We start from the raw sequence: 24,794 nt of genomic DNA, 5'->3' as shown, positions 1-24,794 counted from the left end.
ATCCTTTACCAACTGAATTCAAATAAACCAATAACTTTCCTTTCAATATTTCCAGCAATTTACACATGCAGTTTTCCACTTTCCTTGAAGTCAGTGCCCTTTGAATTGCCATTGCCTCACAAGGCTGATCCCAGTATTCTGTGCCCAAAGAGGCTGCAGTATGTTCAGACACTCTCAAGTACGAGGTCAAGCAGTGTGCTGGTTCATTCTCCAGGTGTAAGAACGGTATGTCTAGCTGCTCGCTCACTCGGGCGTTGCTAGCCGTGAGTGAGAGTGAATGTTGTTTTATGCCAGCTACACAACAGCTCGTAAGTCACTATGGGTCGGTCGGGTAAACAATCCGTGCTCGGGGGCACAATGAAACAAAGAGTAACCTTCCATCACTTGAGTCAGCTTGGCTGTTGGTAGCCCTTTGCTAGCTGTAACCATCAGTCAAGCAAACTCGGATGTCAGAAGTCCATTAATTGCTAGTACAGAGTGCTATAGAGTGATGTCAAGGGTTATTGTTTCACCGTATGACAGCAGTGTGGAAGTAGTAGTGAAGCCTGGTGAGACAAACCACTAGCCCCATCATGTCTGATGTGGTTTTCCTTGTTGCAATTACTTGTTTTGGGGGGCTTTTGTAAAGCCACAGTCAGCCATATTCCAGCTATAGCATGGTGGCCTGTCAGAACTGGGTTCTGAGCTAAACAAACCAGTGGCTGATGCTATGAGCAACGTCCCATGCTGCTTGAGTACGATGACATGCAATCCACCAATTCACTGAGTCACTATTAACACCCAGCAATGGAATGTTGAGGAAGGAGAGGGCTAGGAGATGATGCATTATGTCTCTGAGTAACACTGTGTTGTGGGTGGTGCAAGAAGCAGCTAGGGCTGTATGGACGTTCATCCTTGAAGCCTCGCAGGATGGTCCAGGTGGCGCCACCTGTAGGACTATGTGAATCAGCATGATGATCTAAGACAGGAAGAAGTCCTGGATTCATGTTCCTGATTCAGCGCCTACCTTGAATCCCTCCCTCGTGTGATACCAGAAACTGCAGCCTTTGCTAGCAAAAACCTCAGATGAATTAATACCCACAATGCCATATGAGCATCCAAATCTCCATAGGAATCATAATTCCCCTTCGTGCCACATGGTATAGGGATAGAAATTCATTCCTATTTTCACTAAACTGCAAAATTATCTACTTTGCAACTGCCTGCAACATAATGGAAAAAGTGGTCATTAAGAAATGCACTTCCTGAATTTCAATCAGACAAGTGGACTCATTTTGAACCCAGCTGTACATATTTTATTATTTCTGTATCAATGCTTTGGATATTTATTTTGTTCAATTGAAGAAGTGTTGCAACTGAACTGTAATGGAGGTTAATGCAATAAACGTAAACGGCATCACTCTTGACAGACGTGTTGGAGTATCAAGTCAAACATAACCTCATATACTTGATAGCATATTGTGGGACCTTATCATGAATTCCAATATGAATGTACTAATATTTAGTATTCCTCTTCGAAATGAGATACTATTATCCACACAGAGATCACATTACATGCACAGCGTCAGGGACAGATGGATGATTGGACCCATCTCCACTGCCTATGTAACAGCAAGAAGCTGGCTGGGTAATGGCCTCCTCCTCGGACTGAGGTAAGAAATATGAGGGTTGTCAGCTGTTCGTTGCTTGACAAACTGTGATGGAATAGCTTTTGAATGTCGACAAGATACAGATGTTGAGTGTTCAGCGTGCCTCCTGTCTGGGAGATTGGCCTGGTACACATGGTACATGTGTTGATCCTCCACTGAACCTGCCACTCAGCCTCCTGTCTGGGAGATTGGCCTGGTACACATGGTACATGTGTTGATCCTCTACTGAACCTGCCACTCAGGTACATCCCTAGGAGGTCAGTCGAACATTTAGTCCCAGAAATAATCTTATCTCATTCACAAATATATTTCTATAAAATATAAAATTGAATCCAAATGGAGCCCAGAACAATGGTTTTGGTGTAGTAAGCTCTACTTACATTAGTCCATATGTTTACACTAGCCTATTTGTAGTAATGGTGCCAAATGGTTGGGACAGAGGAACCTAACCTGTTGTGGTTGTGACAATAGTCTTGGATGTTTACCACTTCTGTGGAACTGGTATGGTGCTAACAAACCTAGAATCCTAAGCAGGGTGAATCTGGGATTCGAACCCATGATCATAGCGTTCGAATCCCACAGATTCAGGCATATCTATGGGACACAACCTTGCACTTCGAATTGTGGCACCTTTGACCACTGGGCCACCCATACCCCTTTATAACTGTATGTAACATCTGGATGATATTTCTTGCATTTATTCTATCATATTGCCATCCACTTGTTCTTGATCGAGGGATAGGCAGGCTGATTGTTTGTTTGTTGTTTAACGCCGCACTCAGCAATATTCCAGCTATATGATGGCGGTCTGTAAATAATTGAGTGTGGACCAGACAATCCAGTGACTGACATCATGAGCATCAATCCACACAATTGGGATACGATGATATGCATCAATCAAGTCAACGAGTCTGACCAGCCAATCCTGTTAGCCGCCTACTTACGACAAGCATTGTCGTCTGTTACGGCAAACATGCATTACTGAAGACCGATTCTATCCGGATTGGCAGGATGGTTGACTACAGTTGTACGTTGTACGTTGTATGTTGTATGTTGTATGGTGACAATGGCCTACCTGAGCTTGTACGTTGACTCTAGCTCCATTCTCGGTAAGAATCTTGATGATGTCTTCGTGTCCGGCCAGTGATGCAATGTGGAGGGCAGTGTTTCCTTTCTGAAATACACAACCCACATTTCACATCAGTCATCAGTGGAACTGAGAAAGGGAGAGAAAGGGAGAGAAAGGGAGAGAAAGAGAGAGGGAGAGAAGAAGAGTGGTTCCTGAGGAATTGTTTCTACAGTACTTGTATCTAGAGTCCCCCTAAATCTGTAGTGTTACCATCAGGGTTACAACAAGGTCCCCCACCAACCTTAATGGTCAAATTCAAACATGGGATATAACACTGGGTTATAACACTGGGATATAACACTGGGGCATAACACTATCATGTGGGAAATATTCAGCCATGATATTATGTACCCCGGCTTTTATCTGCATGTCATTTATAACATGTGCAAAACATTTCTCTGATTTTATCTCACAAGATGTAGCCGACTACTTCATGACAGTTTTAGTCTTTACGATTTTAGTCTAAAGTCATTGTCTTTATATCTCAATCAATTTTATCCCAAAATATCAATCCAATAGTGAAAATAAATAACATTTTCTTATATTATTTCAATGACAAGTTCTCAATCTAAGTGTCCTTAGTTTTCAAATACAGATAAGAGCTTCTTTGTTGATTGAATGCACCAATCATCAACAAAGTCCATCTTCTAAATTCACCTGTTTACAAAACCTTGTCTCTCCAATGCGAGGTACAGGTGAAGCGTGTGTAACTACACAACTGCTATTGTCAGTTGTCATCTATTAATGGGCAGCTAATCTCCTGTCATCCTGTTTATTACGACAATCACTGCTCAGCCATTACATGTGATCATATGGCTCGTGACTAGGACTAATAAGTTGTAAGTGGATCCGGACATGCCTTATATTTGGTAAGATGTATGACCTTCAGGATGACCTTATACTCAAATTACCGTATACTGACATGGAAGTAATTTGTCTGAAAATGATCTTAATGACCAAATTATATCATTTCAATGAAAATGGTATCAAAATTGTTATAAATTTGTTACCAAAGAGCAAGAAAATATTAAAATTGATAAATAATACTACATAACCAATAACGCCCAAAACATAATTCAATAATTCATAATATCATAGAAAAGTATCTATTTCATCAAATTACTCCTTCTAAACCAACTGATCTCCTATTCTTCAGCTTAAGCAACCCATATTATCCCCTGTACCTGAAAATATTAAAACATTTTTAACTATATCAAAAATTATTCAACTCATCAAATTATTTTATTAACTCAACATGGATCTAGTGTTCTACAGGTAAGTGACAACCCATGTCCCCTCCACCTGAATGAACTGTCCCGTGGAAGTCCCCGGTAAAGTCTATATGTGTCAGTGTTGCACTGCCACACCACAAAGTGGGTCACCGTGGCCACACGAGGCCACACTGACATTGAGCCTGCCCACTCCGAGGTATTGGATCTCAATGGAAACTTCATTCAATGACATTTACACAACATGTTTTCTATCCATGCCCATATATGTCCTATGGTATAACCTTCCTCTGACAGCATTCCATATACCGGCTCACAGTATATGCCGAGTACAGGAGACACAGGCTAAGCACATGGGTGTGTGTACACTGAAACTACTTGGCAGGGCGACACAGTCATGACATGATACGTTTCACAAAATGCTATGTATCATGCTACAGAAAGAATGACACAAGTTGATATATTTGATTTGATGAAATGTTATAACAGATGGCCAAACACTGAAATATGTACACCAACATTTACTCAATGAAATGTTTTACTACACAAAACTCTCTAATCTAATCTTTTTTGTTATCAGATGACAATTTCATGGTACAGAGCTGGCTAGACTTACTTTTGTTTAGTCTTGTTCATTATTGTTTCCAAAATACATATATTTCACAGGCATGGCGCACTGCATGCCCTGAAACTATCTGTGTGTAGCCGTAATCAAGGTAACTAAGTAAGTGTTTGGCATATCTTTGTATCAACAAGCAACCCCTTAGCAAATACACTGACAATTGATAATTTGGGAGAGTGTTATAATGTAGAACCAGTCAGTCCATTATTCATACTACATATTCATTGAATAGAGAATGTCTTCCCCACCTCTTTTCTCCCTATATTTGTTTGTTTTAACTATTTCTTCATTAGCATACTTAAAATCACAATTTCTTACAATGAACTATGGGTAATAATTGACAAGACAGTTTAAAATTCAAAATACAAAAGTCAATTTCATCCATTATAAATACAGTAAATTACAGTTATAATGAACTGAAAGGGACCACTAATTTTAGTTTGTTATAACTGTAGTTCATTTTAGGCATATATACAGCAAATGACTGGGACAAAAAACAGTTCCTTACATCCGTCAGTTCGTTATGGGCGTGTTCGTTATACATGTAGTTTACTGCACATATAACAGAGAGCGATTTCATTTCTCGTCATCCATGGCAATATAACTAGAAATTGCCAAGCTAAGTTAACCTTGCCCTCCAGGAGTTAGGAGTTTATTTTAAAACAAATATTCTATTTTCCAGTTGTACTGACGATAGTATATATGATAGTGGACGTGTGGGAGCATCTCCTGCAGGCTAAGAGCGGCCATACTGTAGCTGTTATTCTGCACCTCGGGCAAAGTAATGGCATCTTCCTCAAGTCTCCTTATCCCTTTACCGTTCTCCTTATACAAAATCATCACCCATTCACTACACAAGATTCCTTTTCACCACATTCTTCCCCCGTCAAAGGACATAATATGTTTAATCTTCAAGTCAATTACTTTGGTAACATCTATGTCCATTGACTACGCATACGTGAGCTTGCGAACAATGTGGACAATGTCCGAGTATATTAAGGTCACAGTGGACAATGTCCAGGTGAGGTCAGGACAAACCAGGTATGTTGGAACTGTAAAGGGTAGGGACTTGACATTGACCCCAGTATGAGATCATTTTGTATAGGACAGGCTTGACTGGTTTTCTCCTTCTGTCAGTGATTTAGCACAAGCTGTCAAAGTAGTATTGATGAGACTAAACTCATCACATGTTGAAGAAGGTTGAAGAATATAGGACTATTTCATCATATTTGATGTCAATTTTACCAGATTTATTACACTTTATCATACCTCAATGTCAGAATTATGAGATCTGATTGGTCCATGTGATCTTGATAATATACTGTGTCGGAGGGGAAAAAATTTCTCATCGGGGCAATAAATCTCTTATACCCCGCCACAAGCAACTCAGGCTGCACATGGTTTTCTGAGAGGCAGTATATATCCCTTATACCCTGCTTCAAAGCAAAAAACTGCACCCTTTTTCCAAGTGAATAGAAGTCACTTGACATAGCACAAGCTAACCTCAGCTCAAGCTCAGCTGTTTTCTATCAATTTTGAATTTGTTTGAATTATTTTACAATGTCATATCAAAACATGTCGGTATGATAGATACGGTGTAGCAGGATCACGTGAGGTACACAGGGCTCATGGTGTAAAACCTAACATGAGATCCTGCTACAACTCATATTGTCATATTTGATGTCAGTTCTGTCAAACTTTAGAAGATGCACATACAATAATAATTTTCCACAACTAACAATTGCAGCAAAAACCTTCTCTGATCACTTTTTTATAATAATATAAAAATTTACCATAGCATCATTTTTTAAAGGAAACTTGCAAATGAACATATACTGATGGAAGTAAGACGTTGAACCATACCAACCCTAAGATGATAAGATATTGATAACGAGGCGACGTATCAGATACTACATATCATCGCATCCATAAGCTCGTATCATTATCATTATTTGCTTTCGTGGAAAGAGAGGTATGCCATATAAGAGTTCCCCAAAAGGGAGATAACTCTGCCAAAGAACCCAAAGGGCAGTAACTATGCAATTGTACCCAATGGGCAGATAATTCTGCTATAGTACCCAATGGGGAGACTCTGCTATAGTACGGAGTACTGAAAGGTGAAGTATATATTCTCAATATCTATACCCCATTTCTTAAATGTAAATAGTACCCACCTTAGTTGCAGCCTCCACGTTGGCGCCACGGCGCAGCAGTTCAGTGACGATGTTGACATGGCCTTCCTTGGATGCCAGATGGAGAGCATTCAGGCCATTCTGAAACACAACACAGTAGCTATAAAGTCAACATCCTGTACCTAACTATTCCATTAGGGGAAAGAAATCAACCTTAATGTATTGGTAAATCAATGTATATAGTGCTGGCTTGCCATAAACAATGCAAAGGTTTGATTTCTCAATATTGCGTACAATACCTTTTCAAGGCATTAACAAAACTGGTCAGCGCTAGTGGCTACTGCAATTTCCATCCCTGGAAAGCCTTTATTTTGACTGGAGTTTCAAAATCTCCAATATCCAAGATAGACACACAACTGTACCCAGATATGTTGGTGAATGCAATAAAATAGTTACAGAATGTGCCAGTGCATCCCTGGGACGTAGACTGCCATCCAAACAATGCAGGTTAAATCAAGCCCAGCAGCCTCTTCTACTTCAGTACTTCATGTTCCATTCATACAATGTACTGTCACACGTTCCCTGCCGTACGTAAAGCTCAGCCCACTGTCTTGTTCCATGATCACAATGTGCAGCAGACATTTCTATGACATGTACTGCCACACGTTGCGTGCCATACTTAAAGCTCAGCCCACTGTCTTGTTCCATGATAACAATGTGCAGCAGACATTTCTATGACATGTACTGTCTGCATCTCACTGAACTGTATGCTAAAGTATTGCATTAGACAAGACCAATCCCAACCCCAATACCTCTTCCCCCACCCAGTCATAATTCGGAATAGAATTGGTCTTCAGCAACCCATGCTTGTCGTAAGAGACCACTAACGGAATCAGACTCGCTGACACGGTCATCATATCCCAATTGCATCAGATCAATGCGCACGATGTCAATCGATGGATTGTCAGGTCAAGACTTCATTATTTACAGACCGTTGTCATATAGCTGGAATATTGCTTAGTGCGGTATTACACAACAAACAATCACATAAAACATGTATTTATTTGAATACCCACAACATGAACACAAAAAAGCTACAAACAAAAATGATGAGACAAGAGCCGATGGCTGTGCTTCACACAACAGCGCCATGCACTGAGCAGGAGAATCCACTGGATTGAGGCAGGGGGTTCTGGACTGATATATAAGATCTTCCACACAGTTACTTAGTTCTGCAGGTTCTGGAGATCTCAAGGAATGGCCATTTCTGCACAAACAGCATTCACATGTCATTAACAGAGGCCCTTATCTAGGATTTTGAACCAACTGTCTCTAGCAGTCAAATTGAGGGGTGGGGGGGGGGTGGCGAGATCCTTATTTTGATCAAAGGTTTTTATTTTCTAAAATGAGATGTATTTCAACATTGTATTTAATTGCATTGAATGCAATAATATAAAACTAAGCATTAACACCTCTTCGGCTTAAATGATTGCTTGTTTGTTTAACAACGCACTCAACAATATTCCAGCATTACAACAATGGCCTGTAAAAAAAATATTAAAAAATCGAGTCTGGACCAGATGATCCAGTGATTGCAATCATCAACATCGATCTACGCAATTGGGATATGATGACATGCATCAACGAAGTTGGCAAGCCTGACCACACAATCCCCTCAGTCACTTCTTATGACAAGCACGGTTTGCTGAAGATCTATTCTAAACCGGATCTTTACGAGTCTTCTAATGGGTCCTGTTATCAGTGAAATACAGTTTACCTCTTAAATGCCATAAAGTTATTACATATCGCCATGACTTGGGAAGTTTTAATGACATTTGTTGCAGACTTGAGGCCGTCTATCAGCCTCTGAGCAGTTCGACATTAACACTCATACACTGTTGTAAAAGATTATTGCATGAGAAGTCCTTGAGGCTCTCTAAACCATACGCACATCACAATAAAAGGGAGTAGGTGTGAACTGATTTTCTGTCATCGCAACATATCCCATACATGGGGGAAGAAAACTAGACGTGACGCTAGACGTGACGCTAGACGTGGCGCTAGAAGTGACGCTGGTTGTAGGTGTTTACCACAGATTATAAACCTCCAGTGACGACATCCTATTGTTCTCCAGTCAAATTCAAACTCAAAACAGGAATGTAATAATATCCCGAGGATTTTCTATAATATCACAGGAATTTTATTAATACCACTTCCGTGTATAATGTAACATATGAATGTTTCTCGCTAGAAATTTATTTTGCATTTGAAGATAATGTAGTGACATGTAAAATCAAATGACAAATGTTTTCTTTATATTCCCATGGATCGAACATGCAACCTTCATGTCTGCAGCCCACTGAGTGTACCACTACAGAGGTGCTGATAAATCACAATGCTTTTAAGAATGTCTTTTTCAAGTACCCCATAACCAGCAAATCCTGGCATGTCCAAGGGACACCACTCTTCAGAATGTTTCATGACACCATGAACCAATGCATAACTCATGCTCCATGATTCTTTATGGGAAGCATTTTTTCGATCAAAAAGAATTAGAATTGTTGGAACGTGATTGTGACCATATCACTGTCTACAATACTCAGCATGATGACTTTCCAGTTTCATTGTACTGAACTTCAGCAGGTATTTATAGGAGATACCAAATATAGACCATCTGACACTTCCAGTTTGTCCATTGCTCCAGCCATCACTATCATCCTTAGCCTTGATACAACATAGATGACGTTACCCTTTCCAAACTCAGGCTAAACAAAGCAAAAACAATGTTTGGGAGTACATCATGATGCAGCCATGAGACAGTGTTCCAGTAAACAGCAGTGAAGGTAGATACATAAACCGACTGGTAACGAGAGATTCAAGTGGGGTCTGAAAATAGCTTAGTCATCCTTACACACAAATAGACCAAAATATGCAGAGGAAGGAATACATGCAACATGAGGTTGTTGCTGGCTTAAAATATATTCACCACCTTGCAGTAATCTCTGACAACTACACTTCATGTTTGAGAAGAGTTTTCATCATGTTCCACAAACAAACCCAAGCTCAAATCAAATATTCCTCATCCACTGCATATAAATCACAATTCTACAGCCACTGTCCTTGACATACCATGATGGATGTTGTCATTCCCCCATTACAATTACACACATGCTAATAACACTGATGACAGCATACTTTTTTTTGGCTCCATTTTCGTAACCCTGATTTTTTCGGTAACCATAGTAATAGTGCTTATTCTTCAGGCAGAGTGTCAAGTAACATAACTCGCAAGACTCAGGTCCTCCTTTTGTTTCATTGTGTCATGCACTATCTGGTACATTACAGTCTGGTTGCTTGGCAACAAGACTTGGCGCCAGGGATTACCTGTGGTATTGCACATGCTTGAATGCACAGCTCAGCATCAATAAGCAGGGTTCCCTTGGTGCAGGGTGATCAATAGACGGCTGTAGTAATTGTGATCACTCCTCTGGGTAATTGGTCAGGTTAACAGCTGTTCTAGCGCTACCCATTGTCAATGCTTCGCTTCTTTTTCAGGAACAGAATATTTGCTCCACTGATTGAAGACAATATTGATAAGTGTGAGCGAGTATGTTTTTGACGCCATTTTAACAGTATTCCAGTTATATCACGGCGTGTCAGCTTAATGTGGGAGGAAAGCCCGAAGTGATGCAGGTCTCAGACGTTTACCACTTCTGTGAAACCCACGAGCATGTGTATGGTGCTGACAAACCAAGAAACATTATCAGGGTGAACTGGTATTCGAACCCACAATCATAGGTTTCTGGCGTGCCTAAGGGATGCAACTATGCACAGCAAATCGTGGCGCCTTAGACGACTGGACCACCCATGCCCCCATATATTGATAAGAAGGAATTTGATACATTAACGTTATGCAAGGCCAGTTATTTTCCTTGAATCATCTAAGTAAAAGATGATTATCCTGTGATTTGGAATGAAACTACCTGTCACTTCCAACCTCTTTATCTTCATAACTTTAGTAAGATATCTTTGTACAAAAATATACACCAATCCAAAGTAATCTCCATTTTCCCGCAATCCAAACTGAAAACTTTTCCCTTGTTAATGCTTCCTGCACTTTGTAATTGAAATATGTAACGCAAGAAATTCAGATGGTGTGGGCTGAAGCTGATTTTGAAAGCAATTAGGCTTCTGCTAATCAGCCGTGTTTCCCTACACCTGCCGGGCCTGTGAAGGTCTGGGTTACAAGGTCTGCAGGAGCCCCAAGGTGCTTGTCGTATTAGGCGACTAATGAGAGAGAGTGATCAGGCTTGCCAACTTGGTTGAGGCATGGTCTCGTACCCCAATTGCATTGATCCATGTTCATCCTGTCAATCACTGGACTGTCTGGTCCAGACATGGTTGTTTACACATCGCTGACATAATGCTAGAATATTGCTGAGTGTGGGGTTACACAAACAAGGGACAAACACCGGCATAGATACTTGTTGTTTACACATCGCCGACATAATGCTAGAATATTGCTGAGTGTGGGGTTACACAAACAAGGGACAAACACCGGCATAGATACTTGTTGTTTGTACAAGAGTTGGGGAACAGATCCAGACTTCAACTGTCATAATTCTGTTATTTTAACATAAACAGTTCACCACTGAAGATATCACAATCTATCCAAGTGAATACCGTTTAATGCTGCTGTCAGCAACATTTCAGCTGTACCAGAGCAGCCTGTAAACCAACGAACTGACCTTGACACACCAGTGGTTGATATTATGAGCAACGTTTGACACACAATCATCAAGTCACTGCGTCTGACCATCCAATGTAGTTTCTTCACCACTTAAACAAGAACATGCGGCCTGGGATCAATTCTACCCCTGACCCGGATTCAGCAAATGTAAACTCCTCAACATGCTGCAATTCGAAACACTGTGACATCACATGGCTTCAATTGAACAATTAGCATTGGGAATCACTAAAATGCACATGTGCAACTATTTTATGGTAATATTCCTCATTGATCCATTTCATTAGTGTCACAAAATATCAAACTGCCCTCAGCAGTTTTCGTCAAATGATTTATCTTTCTTTTGAATTAAAAATAAAACTTTTTTGAAATTATGACTGCATATAAAGTTTAAGGTTTTGTTTGTTTATTTGTTGTCTAACACCTAACACCTCACTCAGCAATAATCCAGCTATATCACAGTGGTCTGTAAATAATCATATCTGGACAAGACAATCTAGTGACTGATATCATGAGCATAGATCCTCGCAATTGGGATACAATGACATGCATCAACCAAGTCAGCGAGCATGACCACCCAGTACAGTCGCCTTTTACAGCAATCATCTGTTGCTGAAGACCTATTCTCCCCAGATTATGTTGAGTCCATAGAAATCATAGAGTCCAATCTGCCTTCATTAAACAGGAAATGGCAAATATTGTTCTGGTTAGTCTTTCATCTCCTGCCCAACAAAGAGTGGAGACTGATGAAAGTACCCTTTCCACAACACTACCCTGTATTGAGACTATGATCCAATTGTTTCAATATTATACCAATACCATTTGTAACTACTGCTATAGTTGACTTGCCTCTACTTTTCATTGAGGTTCTAATTTATACATGGTTACCATCCTCTACATGTGTTATCAGCTAGAGTTCCCAGGCAGATACAACATCTACACTCTGATGGAGGCTACTTCAGGTTCTCCAGTCAGCTGGTTTATAATTGATGTAGGTCTTGTTGGTTTCCAGGTGATTGCTGTATCTCCAAATCAATCTCCTAGAGAGAGAGGCCTGCTCAACATATCTGAGATTCCTGGCTTGTTAAGATAACTATATCTCTCCTGTTGTGTTTATCCTTTCAGATGGGTTTTGCCATTTTATGATCCACCATGGAGGAACCCTAAGTGTGAAAGCCCTGAGTGGGAAGCCCTGACTTAATGGCTAGGAGAGCAGCAGATGTTGCACGCCACTTCCGCCATTTTGTTGTAGTATTGAATTATTTCTGTGGGATCTGACATAACGTACATGTTGATTGATCATATTTGTGTTCTGCAGTCAAGTAGGTAATCAATCTGCTGGTTATTGTCACATCATGAACACACAGTCTCTCAACTGAAAATAGTTGATGCATTATTCTGGTTAAATAATCTTTGGATATTTGAAAGAAAACATTCCAATGAATCGCTTTCATTTGAAACTGAATAAATCTAGACTTGCCTAACTATTATTACAGACTTGCATAGGACTTTTAAATATGTTTGTTTGAAGGCCTGTATGAGACAACATAATGATCACAACATTCAACTTCAGGTTTCAGGTAGGAGTTCTTGCAGTGCAAACAGCAAGCAGAATTTATGTGAAATTAGAAACTCATTTGGAACATTTTCAGTCTTCATCAACCATTTAACAACTGAGGTACCATGGGTATAAATAGTCTACTTACAATCTTGGGGCAGATGGGTAGCCTTGTGGTTAAAGCGTTCGCCCATCATGACAAAGACCGAGGGTTCATTCACGACAAGGGAACAATGTCTGGTGTCCCCAGCCGTGATATTGCTGGAATATTGCGGGAATATTGCTAACAGCGGCGTAAAACCATACTCACTCACTCTCTTATAGCCTTATGGTTACATGGTACACCACATACAAAACTAGGACTTGACTTTGGTTGAGTCACATGGTACACCAAAGACTTGACCGCTTATAAAACCATGATTTGATAGTCACATGGTAAGCCAAAGACTTGACTGCTTGTAAAACCATGATTTGATAGTCACATTGTAAGCCAAAGACTTGACCGCTTATAAAACCATGATTTGATAGTCACATGGTAAGCCAAAGACTTGACCGCTTATAAAACCATGATTTGATAGTCACATTGTACACCAAAGACTTGACCGCTTATAAAACCATGATTTGATAGTCACATGGTACACCAAAGACTTGACTGCTTGTGAAACCATGATTTGATAGTCACATGGTACACCAAAGACTTGACCGCTTATAAAACCATGATTTGATAGTCACATGGTAAGCCAAAGACTTGACCGCTTATAAAACCATGATTTGATAATCACATGGTACACCAAAGACTTGACCGCTTATAAAACCATGATTTGATAGTCACATGGTAAGCCAAAGACTTGACCGCTTATAAAACCATGATTTGATAGTCACATGGTAAGCCAAAGACTTGACTGCTTGTAAAACCATGATTTGATAGTCACATGGTACACCAAAGACTTGACCGCTTATAAAACCATGATTTGATAGTCACATGGTAAGCCAAAGACTTGACCGCTTATAAAACCATGCTTTGATAGTTACATGGTAAGCCAAAGACTTGACCGCTTATAAAACCATGATTTGATAGTCACATGGTACACCAAAGACTTGAATGCTTATAAAACCATGATTTGATAGTCACATGGTACACCAAAGACTTGACTGCTTGTGAAACCATGATTTGATAGTCCCATGGTAAGCCAAAGACTTGACTGCTTGTGAAACCATGATTTGATAGTCACATGGTAAGCCAAAGACTTGACTGCTTGTAAAACCATGATTTGATAGTCACATGGTACACCAAAGACTTGACTGCTTGTAAAACCATGATTTGATAGTCACATGGTACACCAAAGACTTGACCGCTTATAAAACCATGATTTGATAGTCACATGGTACACCAAAGACTTGAATGCTTATAAAACCATGATTTGATAGTCACATGGTAAGCCAAAGACTTGATTGCTTGTAAAACCATGATTTGATAGTCCCATGGTACACCAAAGACTTGACCGCTTGTGAAACCATGATTTGATAGTCACATGGTACACCAAAGACTTGACTGCTTGTAAAACCATGATTTGATAGTTACATGGTACACCAAAGACTTGACTGCTTGTAAAACCATGATTTGATAGTCACATGGTACACCAAAGACTTGACTGCTTGTGAAACCATGATTTGATAGTCACATGGTACACCAAAGACTTGACCGCTTGTGAAACCATGATTTGATAGTCACATGGTACACCAAAGACTTGACTGCTTATAAAACCATGATTTGACTCTGCATGTAGTAACCAACACAACCGGTATAAACACAAGCCCTCCATGAGACAAGCATCTACAAACAAGCTGGCACCAGATCCCGGTATTTCCACAACATTGCACACAGACTCCAAACACTGAAACTTCAGTACTGGAATATAGCATGTATAGCGATGTGTAGTACAGCATCACAAAGCTGGATAAGTCTGATGCTCTCCTGGCATACACCTCCTCGTGATCTACACTGTTTGTTTAAGAACATCAGTTGTTTTGACTATGTCCCCTGAGCCTCCTGGCTTAGTCCCGAGAGAAGCTGTATTGGTCCTGCACGCACAACGTGGCTTTCAGACCACGGAATCCAGAAGGGAAACTGGCAGCAGTAAATACTTGTTATTGTGGAATACAACATAAACGACATATCACGGGATATTTTTTCTATGTCTGTTCCAATGGTGACCTTTCTTCAAGGTCATGTATGGTCTGGTCAGCAATGGAGGCCAAACTATATTTTGTATGCAATCACTGGCCATCTGCCCTTTTCACATCGTCTTTACCTTCTGTTTTAGTTAAAGTAGTTATATTGAAAACTGTTTTAGTTCATGTAGTTATACTGAAAACTGTTTTTTGTAATGTACAGCAAAATTTCATGTTTAAATCTGAATTGTGTGAGCAGCTAAAAGTGCCTATGTAAAATGCCTGACAACCTGGACAAATAGTTTTTGTCTTGAACGAGCATGAGAAATAGGGGTTGCACTTCATAATCTCCCAAAACATTAGGCCTGTTGTGTTGACACTGACAATGATTCCAAATAACAAAGGGGAGAATGAATGTTGTTTTATGCAGTCTGCAACATTCCAGCTATATCACAGTGTATTGTAAATAATCACGTATGGGCCAGGAAAACTAGTGGTTGATAGCATGACCAACAATTCACTGTCAGGTCATGATGATACGTAACATATCGTCCATGTAATAACATTGTGATCACTTGTATGTAAACTTTTACTAAATGTTGAGACTGATGTTATGACAGTGTTCTTATGTCATTTTACTCCAGTCAACAAACCCCATTAGACACAAAGTAATACTTGTTATTGTGGATCACACTTCTATACGTGTGTGTCTAGTCCTCATGGTGACCTATGCTAAAGGTCATGAATATCCTGCTTGTCATCTGAATTTAAAGGTGAGGTTTCTAAAAAACTATGGATCCGGTCTCAAATAAACATTGAGGGCCTCTACTCTATTTTGTATGTCCTTCAATGGGTACCAGCCAGATCACATTGGTCTCATAGAGAGACTCATACTCAAACAAACAGCCTTTATGCCTTAGGTGGCAGCATGAACAGGGATGTACTTATAATGTGACCAATCAGTGTGACCTTCATCCCATGTTTGGGCTGTTTTGTTAATGTGACCTTCACCCCTTCTTTGGGCCGTATTGGTAATGTGACCTTCAACCCTTGTTGGGGCTGTATTGATAAAGTGACCAATCAGCGTGACCTTCACCCCTTATTGGGGCCGTATTGATAAAGTGACCAATCAGCGTGACCTTCACCCCTTATTGGGGCCGTACTGGTAATGTGACCTTCACCCCTTGTTGGGGCCGTATTGGTAATGTGACCTTCACCCCTCTGTTGGGGCCGTACTGGTAATGTGACCTTCACCCCTTGTTGGGGCCGTATTGGTAATGTGACCTTCACCCCTCTGTTGGGGCCGTATTGGTAATGTGACCGTCACCCCTTTTTGGGGCCGTATTGGTAATGTGACCAATCAGTGTGTGACCTACCGGGTTGCTGGTGTTGATATCAGTACTTCCCTTCAGGTACTCCAAAACCTCGCTGAGGTTTCCATCCCGCGCTGCTCGAAGAAAGCCAGCGTTTCCGTCACTCTGAAACAACAAAGAAACCACCATAAGACATATACAAGACATAAAGCAGGACGCTATATATATCTAAGACCATATAAACATAAAGTAATTATCAGATTCTTAATCCCTGCAGCCTCTCATCAAACGACATTCAGTCGCGCCGCTCCTTAAGACTCATCTGTAACCTGCATGATCTGTTGTCAAGCTTGGCACGCAATGAAGCCAGGGCAAAAAGAATTCTAAAAAATGCATGCCATATAAAAAATGTGGATGAATATGTCATGTCATATTTTGTTGAGTCTGAACTTTAAAAAAACATGAGACGACTTATTATTGTCAAAAGTGAGTGAGGAGTGAGTATTGTTTTACGTCGCTTTTAGAAATTTACATGAAAATTACTTTAACCACTAGGCTACCCTACCACCCAATTGCCAAGAGCAGCCCAGAACCCATCACATGTCGTAATGATCGTTGGGTTCTGCTGTTAATCATGCTACAATCTAAAGCATCGCTGTGGAAGAATGTAATGCACCCCAGAAGATCATATTAGCGTGCATCAGCATTATGCTGTATCAATTTGTTACGTGTAGTTCTGGTAACGACGTATATTAACCACATTTGCAAGTTTATTTTGAGCCAAGAAACATGTTATGACTGATATACCACATATCCCTAAATTGAGGCTGTATGCTACATTCCTGGCGTTCATTAGAGCCTGGTGTTACAGCGCTGCAATTAACACCTGTCACATCTGTTCAGGACAGGTATCTTACCAGCAGCAGCTAGTTGGTCTGTTTCCCCATGCCAACATCACACAATGAAACCCATATATCATCAGCTGTGTATGCCTGAATACTGATACCAGTGTCTCTTCATTTCATGAATAATGTATGAGGAGAGGTGAAATGAGGTTTAACATTGCATTCAAGTGAGTGAATGAGTATGGTTTTACGCCGCTTTTAGCAATATTCCAGCAAATGCGCTTCACACATTGTACCCATGTTGGGAATCAAACCTGTGTCTTCAACATGATGAGCGAACACTTTAACCACTAGGCTACCTGACCGCACCACAATCAAGATCCCTGCATCTATACCTGCCCCCTCGGGGCAGACACTTGATCCAACTGACCATGTAGGCAGTGTGTTTGTACACAGAAACCAACAACTGTCCATTTCACACAAACTGTATGATGTACTCCAAATGATAAAATAACAAATCAATCAAGATATAAAGTTTCAATTATTATTATATAATTACATATATGAAAATCTTGTTTTCAATACCAACCTACTCCCAGAGATATTAATAGGCACAAATCCAACAAAACATCTGCTTGTAACATATGCCACAATAAAACAATGGCTGACCCAGGTTGGACATTTTGTTAGCATCGACAAAGCACACGTTTCTAGATTCAATTTAATTTCATCAAATTTGCACCCCGGGACGTGTTTAACAATGCCCATCAGCAGGGACCGTGACACTCATTTCTTCATTGCTTGGTTGGTAGGGGGCTATCTCCGCCCTGCATCAGGAACCTGTTCCCGTCACTTGGACATCTCAGTCTACATCCTCCGTGTGTTATCAATGACTCCCTGGCAACAAACTGCCACAGGAACCGTATGCTTATCTTTGGAGTAAAACATATCAGGGGAATTTAAACTCTGCGATTTCCAATTTTTACCAGATTTATTTATTTGATATAAAGAATGGGGATGGTATTATGATACTTTTAGCCAATTCCAGAAATAAGATTAACAAAGTCTATGAGATTGCACCTGCACCTGCACCTTTGGCCTGATGAGCCAGTGCTTCAACTAGGCTACCCACCATTTTGAATGACTGGTACAAAATAACATAAGTCCATTAACTGGCAGCATTGAGGGCTAATCCTTCCTGCATGGCGATTATAGCATGACTACTGGCAATATGCCACAATCTACACATCCAAGCTTAACTCAAACAGAACCAAGAGGATGTGAATGCTCCAAATGATTATTAAATAATTATTAATCTGCCCAAATGTTATTTGATTGGTATTTTTGAACCTACCATGAATTATATTCTATTACTTAATTGTCGGATGTAGTTGTGTATTTCCACTATTGCAACTTGTCCAAGGTGCTTGTATGACAAGCGGGATGATGACTTAAAGGATTCCCTACCCTTGAGGTTTCTGCAACAGCATATTAGTCTAAGAACCCCTAAATCCTTTATTTGGGTTTTACAAGGAATTTGTGACCTCGATAATATCATTTGGAGGTGTGGCATGCTATGAGACGCTGTGAATGGAGGGTATCCTGTTTCTAGTCACGCTCATTACTGTGTGCAGTGAAGGGTTTGCCTATATCCTCACTCTATGGTGGAAGCACAGGGTGGCCACAAAGAATTTCCCTTGTAATTGTTTGTAAGATAATCATACTTTTAATTTTTTTACTCAATAAACAAATCCTTATTGTGCTTTCCATGTCTGGAGGATATTTTATTCAGGAATGTCTGAGCAATAACTGGACAATGTGATGGTCACAAATTAAAAATATGGCGCCTACACTTAGCAAAATCAATTTATTTTGGAAGTTTTGGTGACAGGAAAACATGATTCTTTTGGTCTGGTATCAAATTTGTCATGTTTCATATTTCAGAAATATATCTGCTGCTCACAGAAATAGTTGAAGCTCATGACCTGAGCTCTACCTGAGAGTCCGGCCACCCTATATCTGGAGGCCAGCGATCTTTACCTAAGTACTGACCACCAATTCTACCTTAGAGTACGGCCACCCATCTCTACCTGAGAGTCCGGCCACCCATCTCTACCTGAGAGTCCGGCCACCCCACCCATCTCTACCTGAGAGTCCGGCCACCCATCTCTACCTGAGAGTCCGGCCACCCCACCCATCTCTACCTGAGAGTCCGGCCACCCATCTCTACCTGAGAGTCCGGCCACCCATCTCTACCTGAGTGTCCGGCCACCCATCTCTACCTGAGAGTCCAGCCACCCATCTCTACCTGAGAGTCCGGCCACCCTGTACCTGGAGACCACCTTTCTCTACCTGAGAGTCCGGCCACCCTGTACCTGGAGACCACCTTTCTCTACCTGAGAGTCCGGCCACCCATCTCTACCTGAGAGTCCGGCCCCCCCATCTCTACCTGAGAGTCCGGCCACCCATCTCTACCTGAGAGTCCGGCCACCCTGTACCTGGCGGCCATCTGTCTGGGAGCCATCTGCTCATAAGGTCACTGTTATCAGAGCCACGAGATAAACACTGTATCACAGTCATCTCACACCATCCCCCTTGCAGAGCCATTGTAAGAACTTGGCAGAGAAAACAAACCTTGTGCACTGTGAAACAGATGTAACCAATGAAATCCCTGCTCTAAACATCAAGTCTGCAATCACACCTGAAATACATTCACCCCGACGCTTGCCAAACAGGTTATGAGAAAGCCTTTCCAATCTCTCCACAGAGCATCCCACTATCAAATCCAATCCATAATCTCCCACCTGACAAATAAACTAAAACAGATTCATGGCATCATTTAGTCTCATTGGGACTTACCCAAGAAATCCACTTCTTCAACATCTTGTTAAAACTTAAAAGCACTCAGTGTGAGAATTCTTGAAAAAAATTCATCAACAGTCGAGCGAGCGTATAGCGTCCGAGCTCTTCAGCATAAAGTATGAGTCGGTACTCCAACAGAATTACGAGAGTTCACAGCGCCTGTAGGTGTATATTAACCGACCTCAGATGTCCTGATGCACGGTACATCCCCCTTGTTACTGCCTACAACATGGCTGGCTGATGGTGATGGCTAGCTACTGGAAGCCCTGTACCACCTTCATCATTGCAGCCAAACTGGAAGCAAAAATAGCAACAGCGTCCTTGTCTCCCACTAGTGATGGTGGAGTGCTCCTGACACTATAGTCCTACCATCACTGCTCTCCCCTCATCCCCCTCGCTTGCAGCACATCTGCTAAACTCCGCTACCTTGTCCATAGTACGCATACTTGCAAGTTGAAACGGCATGAGATGGTATGGATGTTGATTTGGTCAAGATGTCCACAAGACGCGTCTGAGAGAGCTGATGTGTTGTCTTTGACGGTTAGAGTTTTGTCTGAATTGTGAAATGTTGTTATATTTTGGGAGTTTTGTTTTTGCTAGGTAGGGAATTTGGAGTGTTGTCTGTGCGAGACATTTAGATAAGACAGCACATGTACAGATATGCAGGAGGTTTGATATTACATGTGGGAATTTGCTTGCAGAGGAGATACATGCCTCTAATTTGGATTTATCATCGAGGAATCTACAACTGTGCACTACTTCGTCAATTATAATCCAATCTTCCTCCTTACTAAGCGAACATCTGTTTGTATATGTGTACCACTATCACACCTTCTAAAGTATGTGTAAGAGTATGTTGTGTGTGCGTGTTGTGTGTATCTTGTGTGTATGTTGTGTGAATCGTGTGTGTCAGAATGTTGTATGGTGTGTATAAGTATGTTGTTTATGGGAGTATGTAGTGTGTATTTTGTGTGAGAATGCTGTAAGTATGCTATGAGTGAACACACTGTGTGTGAGTATGCTGTGTGTAAGTATGCTGTGTGTGAGTATGCTGTGTGTGAGTATGCTGTGTGTGAGTATGCTGTGTGAGTACGCTGTGAGTATGCTGTGTGTGAGTATGTTCTGTGTGAGTATGCTGTGTGTGAGTATGCTGTGTGTGAGTATGCTGTGTGAGTATGTTGTGTGTGAGTATGCTGTGTGAGTATGCTGTGTGTAAGTATGCTGTGTGTGAGTATGCTGTGTGAGTACACTGTGTGTAAAATGCTGTATGTTGTGTGTTGTGTGAGTATGTGGTGTTTTGTGTGAGACTGTCAGCACCTTGTATATAAGTGTGAGCATAAACTACATGTGTGACTGAACACATTGCTTCCAATATTTGTGCTTCTACATGTCTTAATGTGTTTCACGACAACCATTTTGAATATTTATGAGTGATCACAACTGCTTTGTATGTAACTAAACACACCTTTTTTACATGTGTGAGTTGCATACCTGCATGCATGTCTACACATGTCTTTGCCTACTGTTAAGAATGCAACCTTTCACTGAACATCACACCTTCACCAGACACAACCCACAAATACTATTACCCGATCACACCATCAACCGCAATTTAAATTCAATTTCCCACCGTTTCCTAGGAAACACCTCAAGCCACGCCATACCTCCACAACAAGATCTGCCGACACTTGCACCACACAGCATGGTGATAGCAGCCAGATACCGGCAATCAATAGTATCCTGTCAACAAGGCCTCAATGACTCCCACCATCATGTCAACAGCAACTGTTTTTGTTATAACTTAAATGTCCCATGCATAAATACGGCACCACTCACCAGTGCCATGTGTGTTGATTTCTTTCAGACTTTTCTGCCCATTTGCTCAAAGTTACTTCTCAAATAGTTATCAATAATAGATCGATATTTAGTGATGTTTCAGATGTGTGGGTATGGTGGTGAATAACAGAAGATTCATTGGCTGGGCTAATCTGTGATTCGAACCATCAAGCCTAAGATTAGGGCATTCATGCTCCCTTGAAACAAATCAATAAAAAATACTAAAATGGCAATGAATTCTGGGTATTCATCACCAGATCTGGTATTCATTATTTGACCTGGTATTCATCACCAGACCTGGTATTCATCATCAGACCTGGTATTCATCATCAGACCTGGTATTCATCACCAGATCTGGTATTCATCATCAGACCTGGTATTCATCATCAGACCTGGTATTCATCATCAGACCTGATTTTCATCAACAGACCTGGTATTCATCATTATCATCTTTGATTTCTTGAACAGAATCCAAACATGAAAGCAACTTATTTAAGATTACGATGACACCAGGTCTTCGCTATGCTGGTGTCCTGCTGTGACAGCAGCACCTGTGAGCTAGCATCAAGGACTCCACAGTTGGCTCAGTGTTCACAGATCTCGGTTTTTAGTGACAGTGACTATCCTGTTTATTGTAAACTTCCTTCACAACACAGTGCACTTATTGTAACTGAAAACCCGCCATGTAATTCCCCTTCAACACTAGACTCGAATTGTAGATGTAATATGTCAGACAGTCTTTTGATGACTCAGAAATGTATTAAAGATTAGTGCCACCTGGTGGGACAACACAATGCACCTTGCGTGACCGGTCAGAATACCACTGTGACAGATCTCAGGTGAGGTGAGGTGAAATTAGGTTTAAAGTCACGTTCAAGATTATTGCACTCATATAGCGACGTGCATGCACGTGTGTGTGTGGCTGCTTGTACTAGTCTGGACTGATGCCGATTTATAGTCCTAGCTCACTGAGATACCATGCCACAGTTTAACATGAACACCCCACTCAGACACAGTATACTGACTCCAAGTTGACCAGTCCTTGTTTTAGCCCCTTAACGCCGAGCGCCAGACAGGGTAACAACAAGTGCCATTTTTTAACGTCTTTTGGTATGACACGACCTGGGATAGAACCCCAGACCTTCCGCTCTCCGGGCAGTCGCTCTACCACTAGACCACGGAGGCAGTCGGCAGATCTCAGAGTTGCGTTCCTGTCATCAGATGAATCTTCCTTCCTAGCATCTATTTCAAAGTAACAGCTTTGATAAAAGATGACCTTGAAAAGTATTAGAGGATGAAGCATAAATTAGAAAAAGAAAATGTTTGAATCATGAACAATCTGCTACACTCAGGGAAAGGATGTTGTTTTGTTATTATTACACAAATATTAATCATTGTTTCATTGCATTGTTGTTTATTAATTATTTAAATTTCCCTTCTCATTTAGAATGTGGTCAAATGTAATATTTGGGATAACACTTTCTTAAGAAAGTACAGAATCTAGTATTAGAAAGTGCTATCCAAAATAAAACATTTGTTATACAACATAGCGCCAAAAACCAGACACATGCTAAAAACTGACCCACAAAGGGAAACTCATAAATAATTCAGGTAACTTGTCCCACAAAATTTCTGACATTCGAAAATATCCAAATAACCACCTTCAATCTATTACAACCCTCAAACCTCCACAGTGTCCTGAATTTTTTATTTGCACCCTACAATGTCTTACGCGGTATATAAAAGCCGTTATTGTCCTCTCTACAGGATGCTAATTCAATCCTGTAGATATCATCCTAAGCAGACAAGGAGCGACAGAGACACACAGACACATCCCTGGGGATGTTCCGCAAGGACGGAAATCCGATACAGTAATTTCCCAAACCCATCCGTGTGTGGCAGCGATGTGTCTGGGAGTGCGCCATGCAGCTTGTGGTCCACAGGTGTGAGGGCAATGTTTTATTCACCACTATTGATTCTGCCATCAATAATGCACATTTCAGATACAACAGGCGAATGACATCACCCAGCAATGTCATGTATAGCACGGTACAAGACCTGTTAGCGTGACGACCTGCTGGTAAGCATGGTGGCAGCTTGGGCTATGGCCATTGTTACATGGCTTATGGCAAATTATGCCGGCAAAATGAACAGTTAGTGCAGGAACGAGATGACAATAATTGAGTTATGTTTGCTAATTTTTATTTTTTTTTAAGTTCTTAATTTATTTTTTTTAAATTTTAGGGGGGATTTTTTAAATTTGGTTTTGAAGGGCTGTCCTGACATCTTAAAATTGATGCACCTAAGTGAGCTAAATGATATTTATGGTTTGGTTTGTTAACTATACATGTATAACACTTAAAAGGAGTTAAAGAACACCCGATTATTTCCTATGGCTATAGATAATCATGGCCATGTCTAAAGCCCATCGGTGATGTCTGACGCCTACTTGCAGCTGAATTTTAACCTCTGCACAGGTCCCGATAAATCCATGGTATGAGTAACAAATCTTGTTAAAACAATTTAGTTTAACACACATAAAACTGTGTTCAAGAATTACTTGCAGTCTTCTAAGAAGGGGCCATTTTGGTGGCCAACTGCAATTCAAATCTGTGATAGGCAACCTAAATTTATCTACTGCTTGCCACTTGGCTACCTGACAGTAAATACAACTGGTCAGAATGTCAAATGATATTCTGT

The 24,794-nt window shown here is 40.8% G+C and overlaps 1 protein-coding gene across 50 annotated transcripts in view; it reads right to left on the bottom strand.

Moving 5' to 3' along the window:
• Positions 1 to 24,794, bottom strand: part of LOC139468586 (ankyrin-2-like) — a 211,406-nt gene that overhangs the window by 130,657 nt on the left and 55,955 nt on the right. For 49 of the 50 annotated variants that reach the window (XM_071250662.1, XM_071250670.1, XM_071250664.1 and 46 more), the window contains 3 exons: positions 16,615 to 16,716; positions 6,804 to 6,902; positions 2,725 to 2,823 (listed from right to left, as the gene is read on the bottom strand). In XM_071250662.1, coding sequence (XP_071106763.1) covers positions 2,725 to 2,823; positions 6,804 to 6,902; positions 16,615 to 16,716 — 300 coding nt within the window. Of the gene's footprint in view, positions 1 to 2,724; positions 2,824 to 6,803; positions 6,903 to 16,614; positions 16,717 to 20,255; positions 20,793 to 24,794 lie in introns of those variants that run through there. The other variant, XM_071250667.1, reaches the window with a different exon arrangement.

The sequence above is a fragment of the Haliotis cracherodii genome, unplaced genomic scaffold (genome assembly GCF_022045235.1).
Source record: "Haliotis cracherodii isolate W230 unplaced genomic scaffold, xgHalCrac1.p SCAF_2, whole genome shotgun sequence".
Lineage (NCBI taxonomy): Eukaryota > Metazoa > Mollusca > Gastropoda > Lepetellida > Haliotidae > Haliotis > Haliotis cracherodii.
This window is presented reverse-complemented; position numbering and strand designations above follow the sequence as displayed.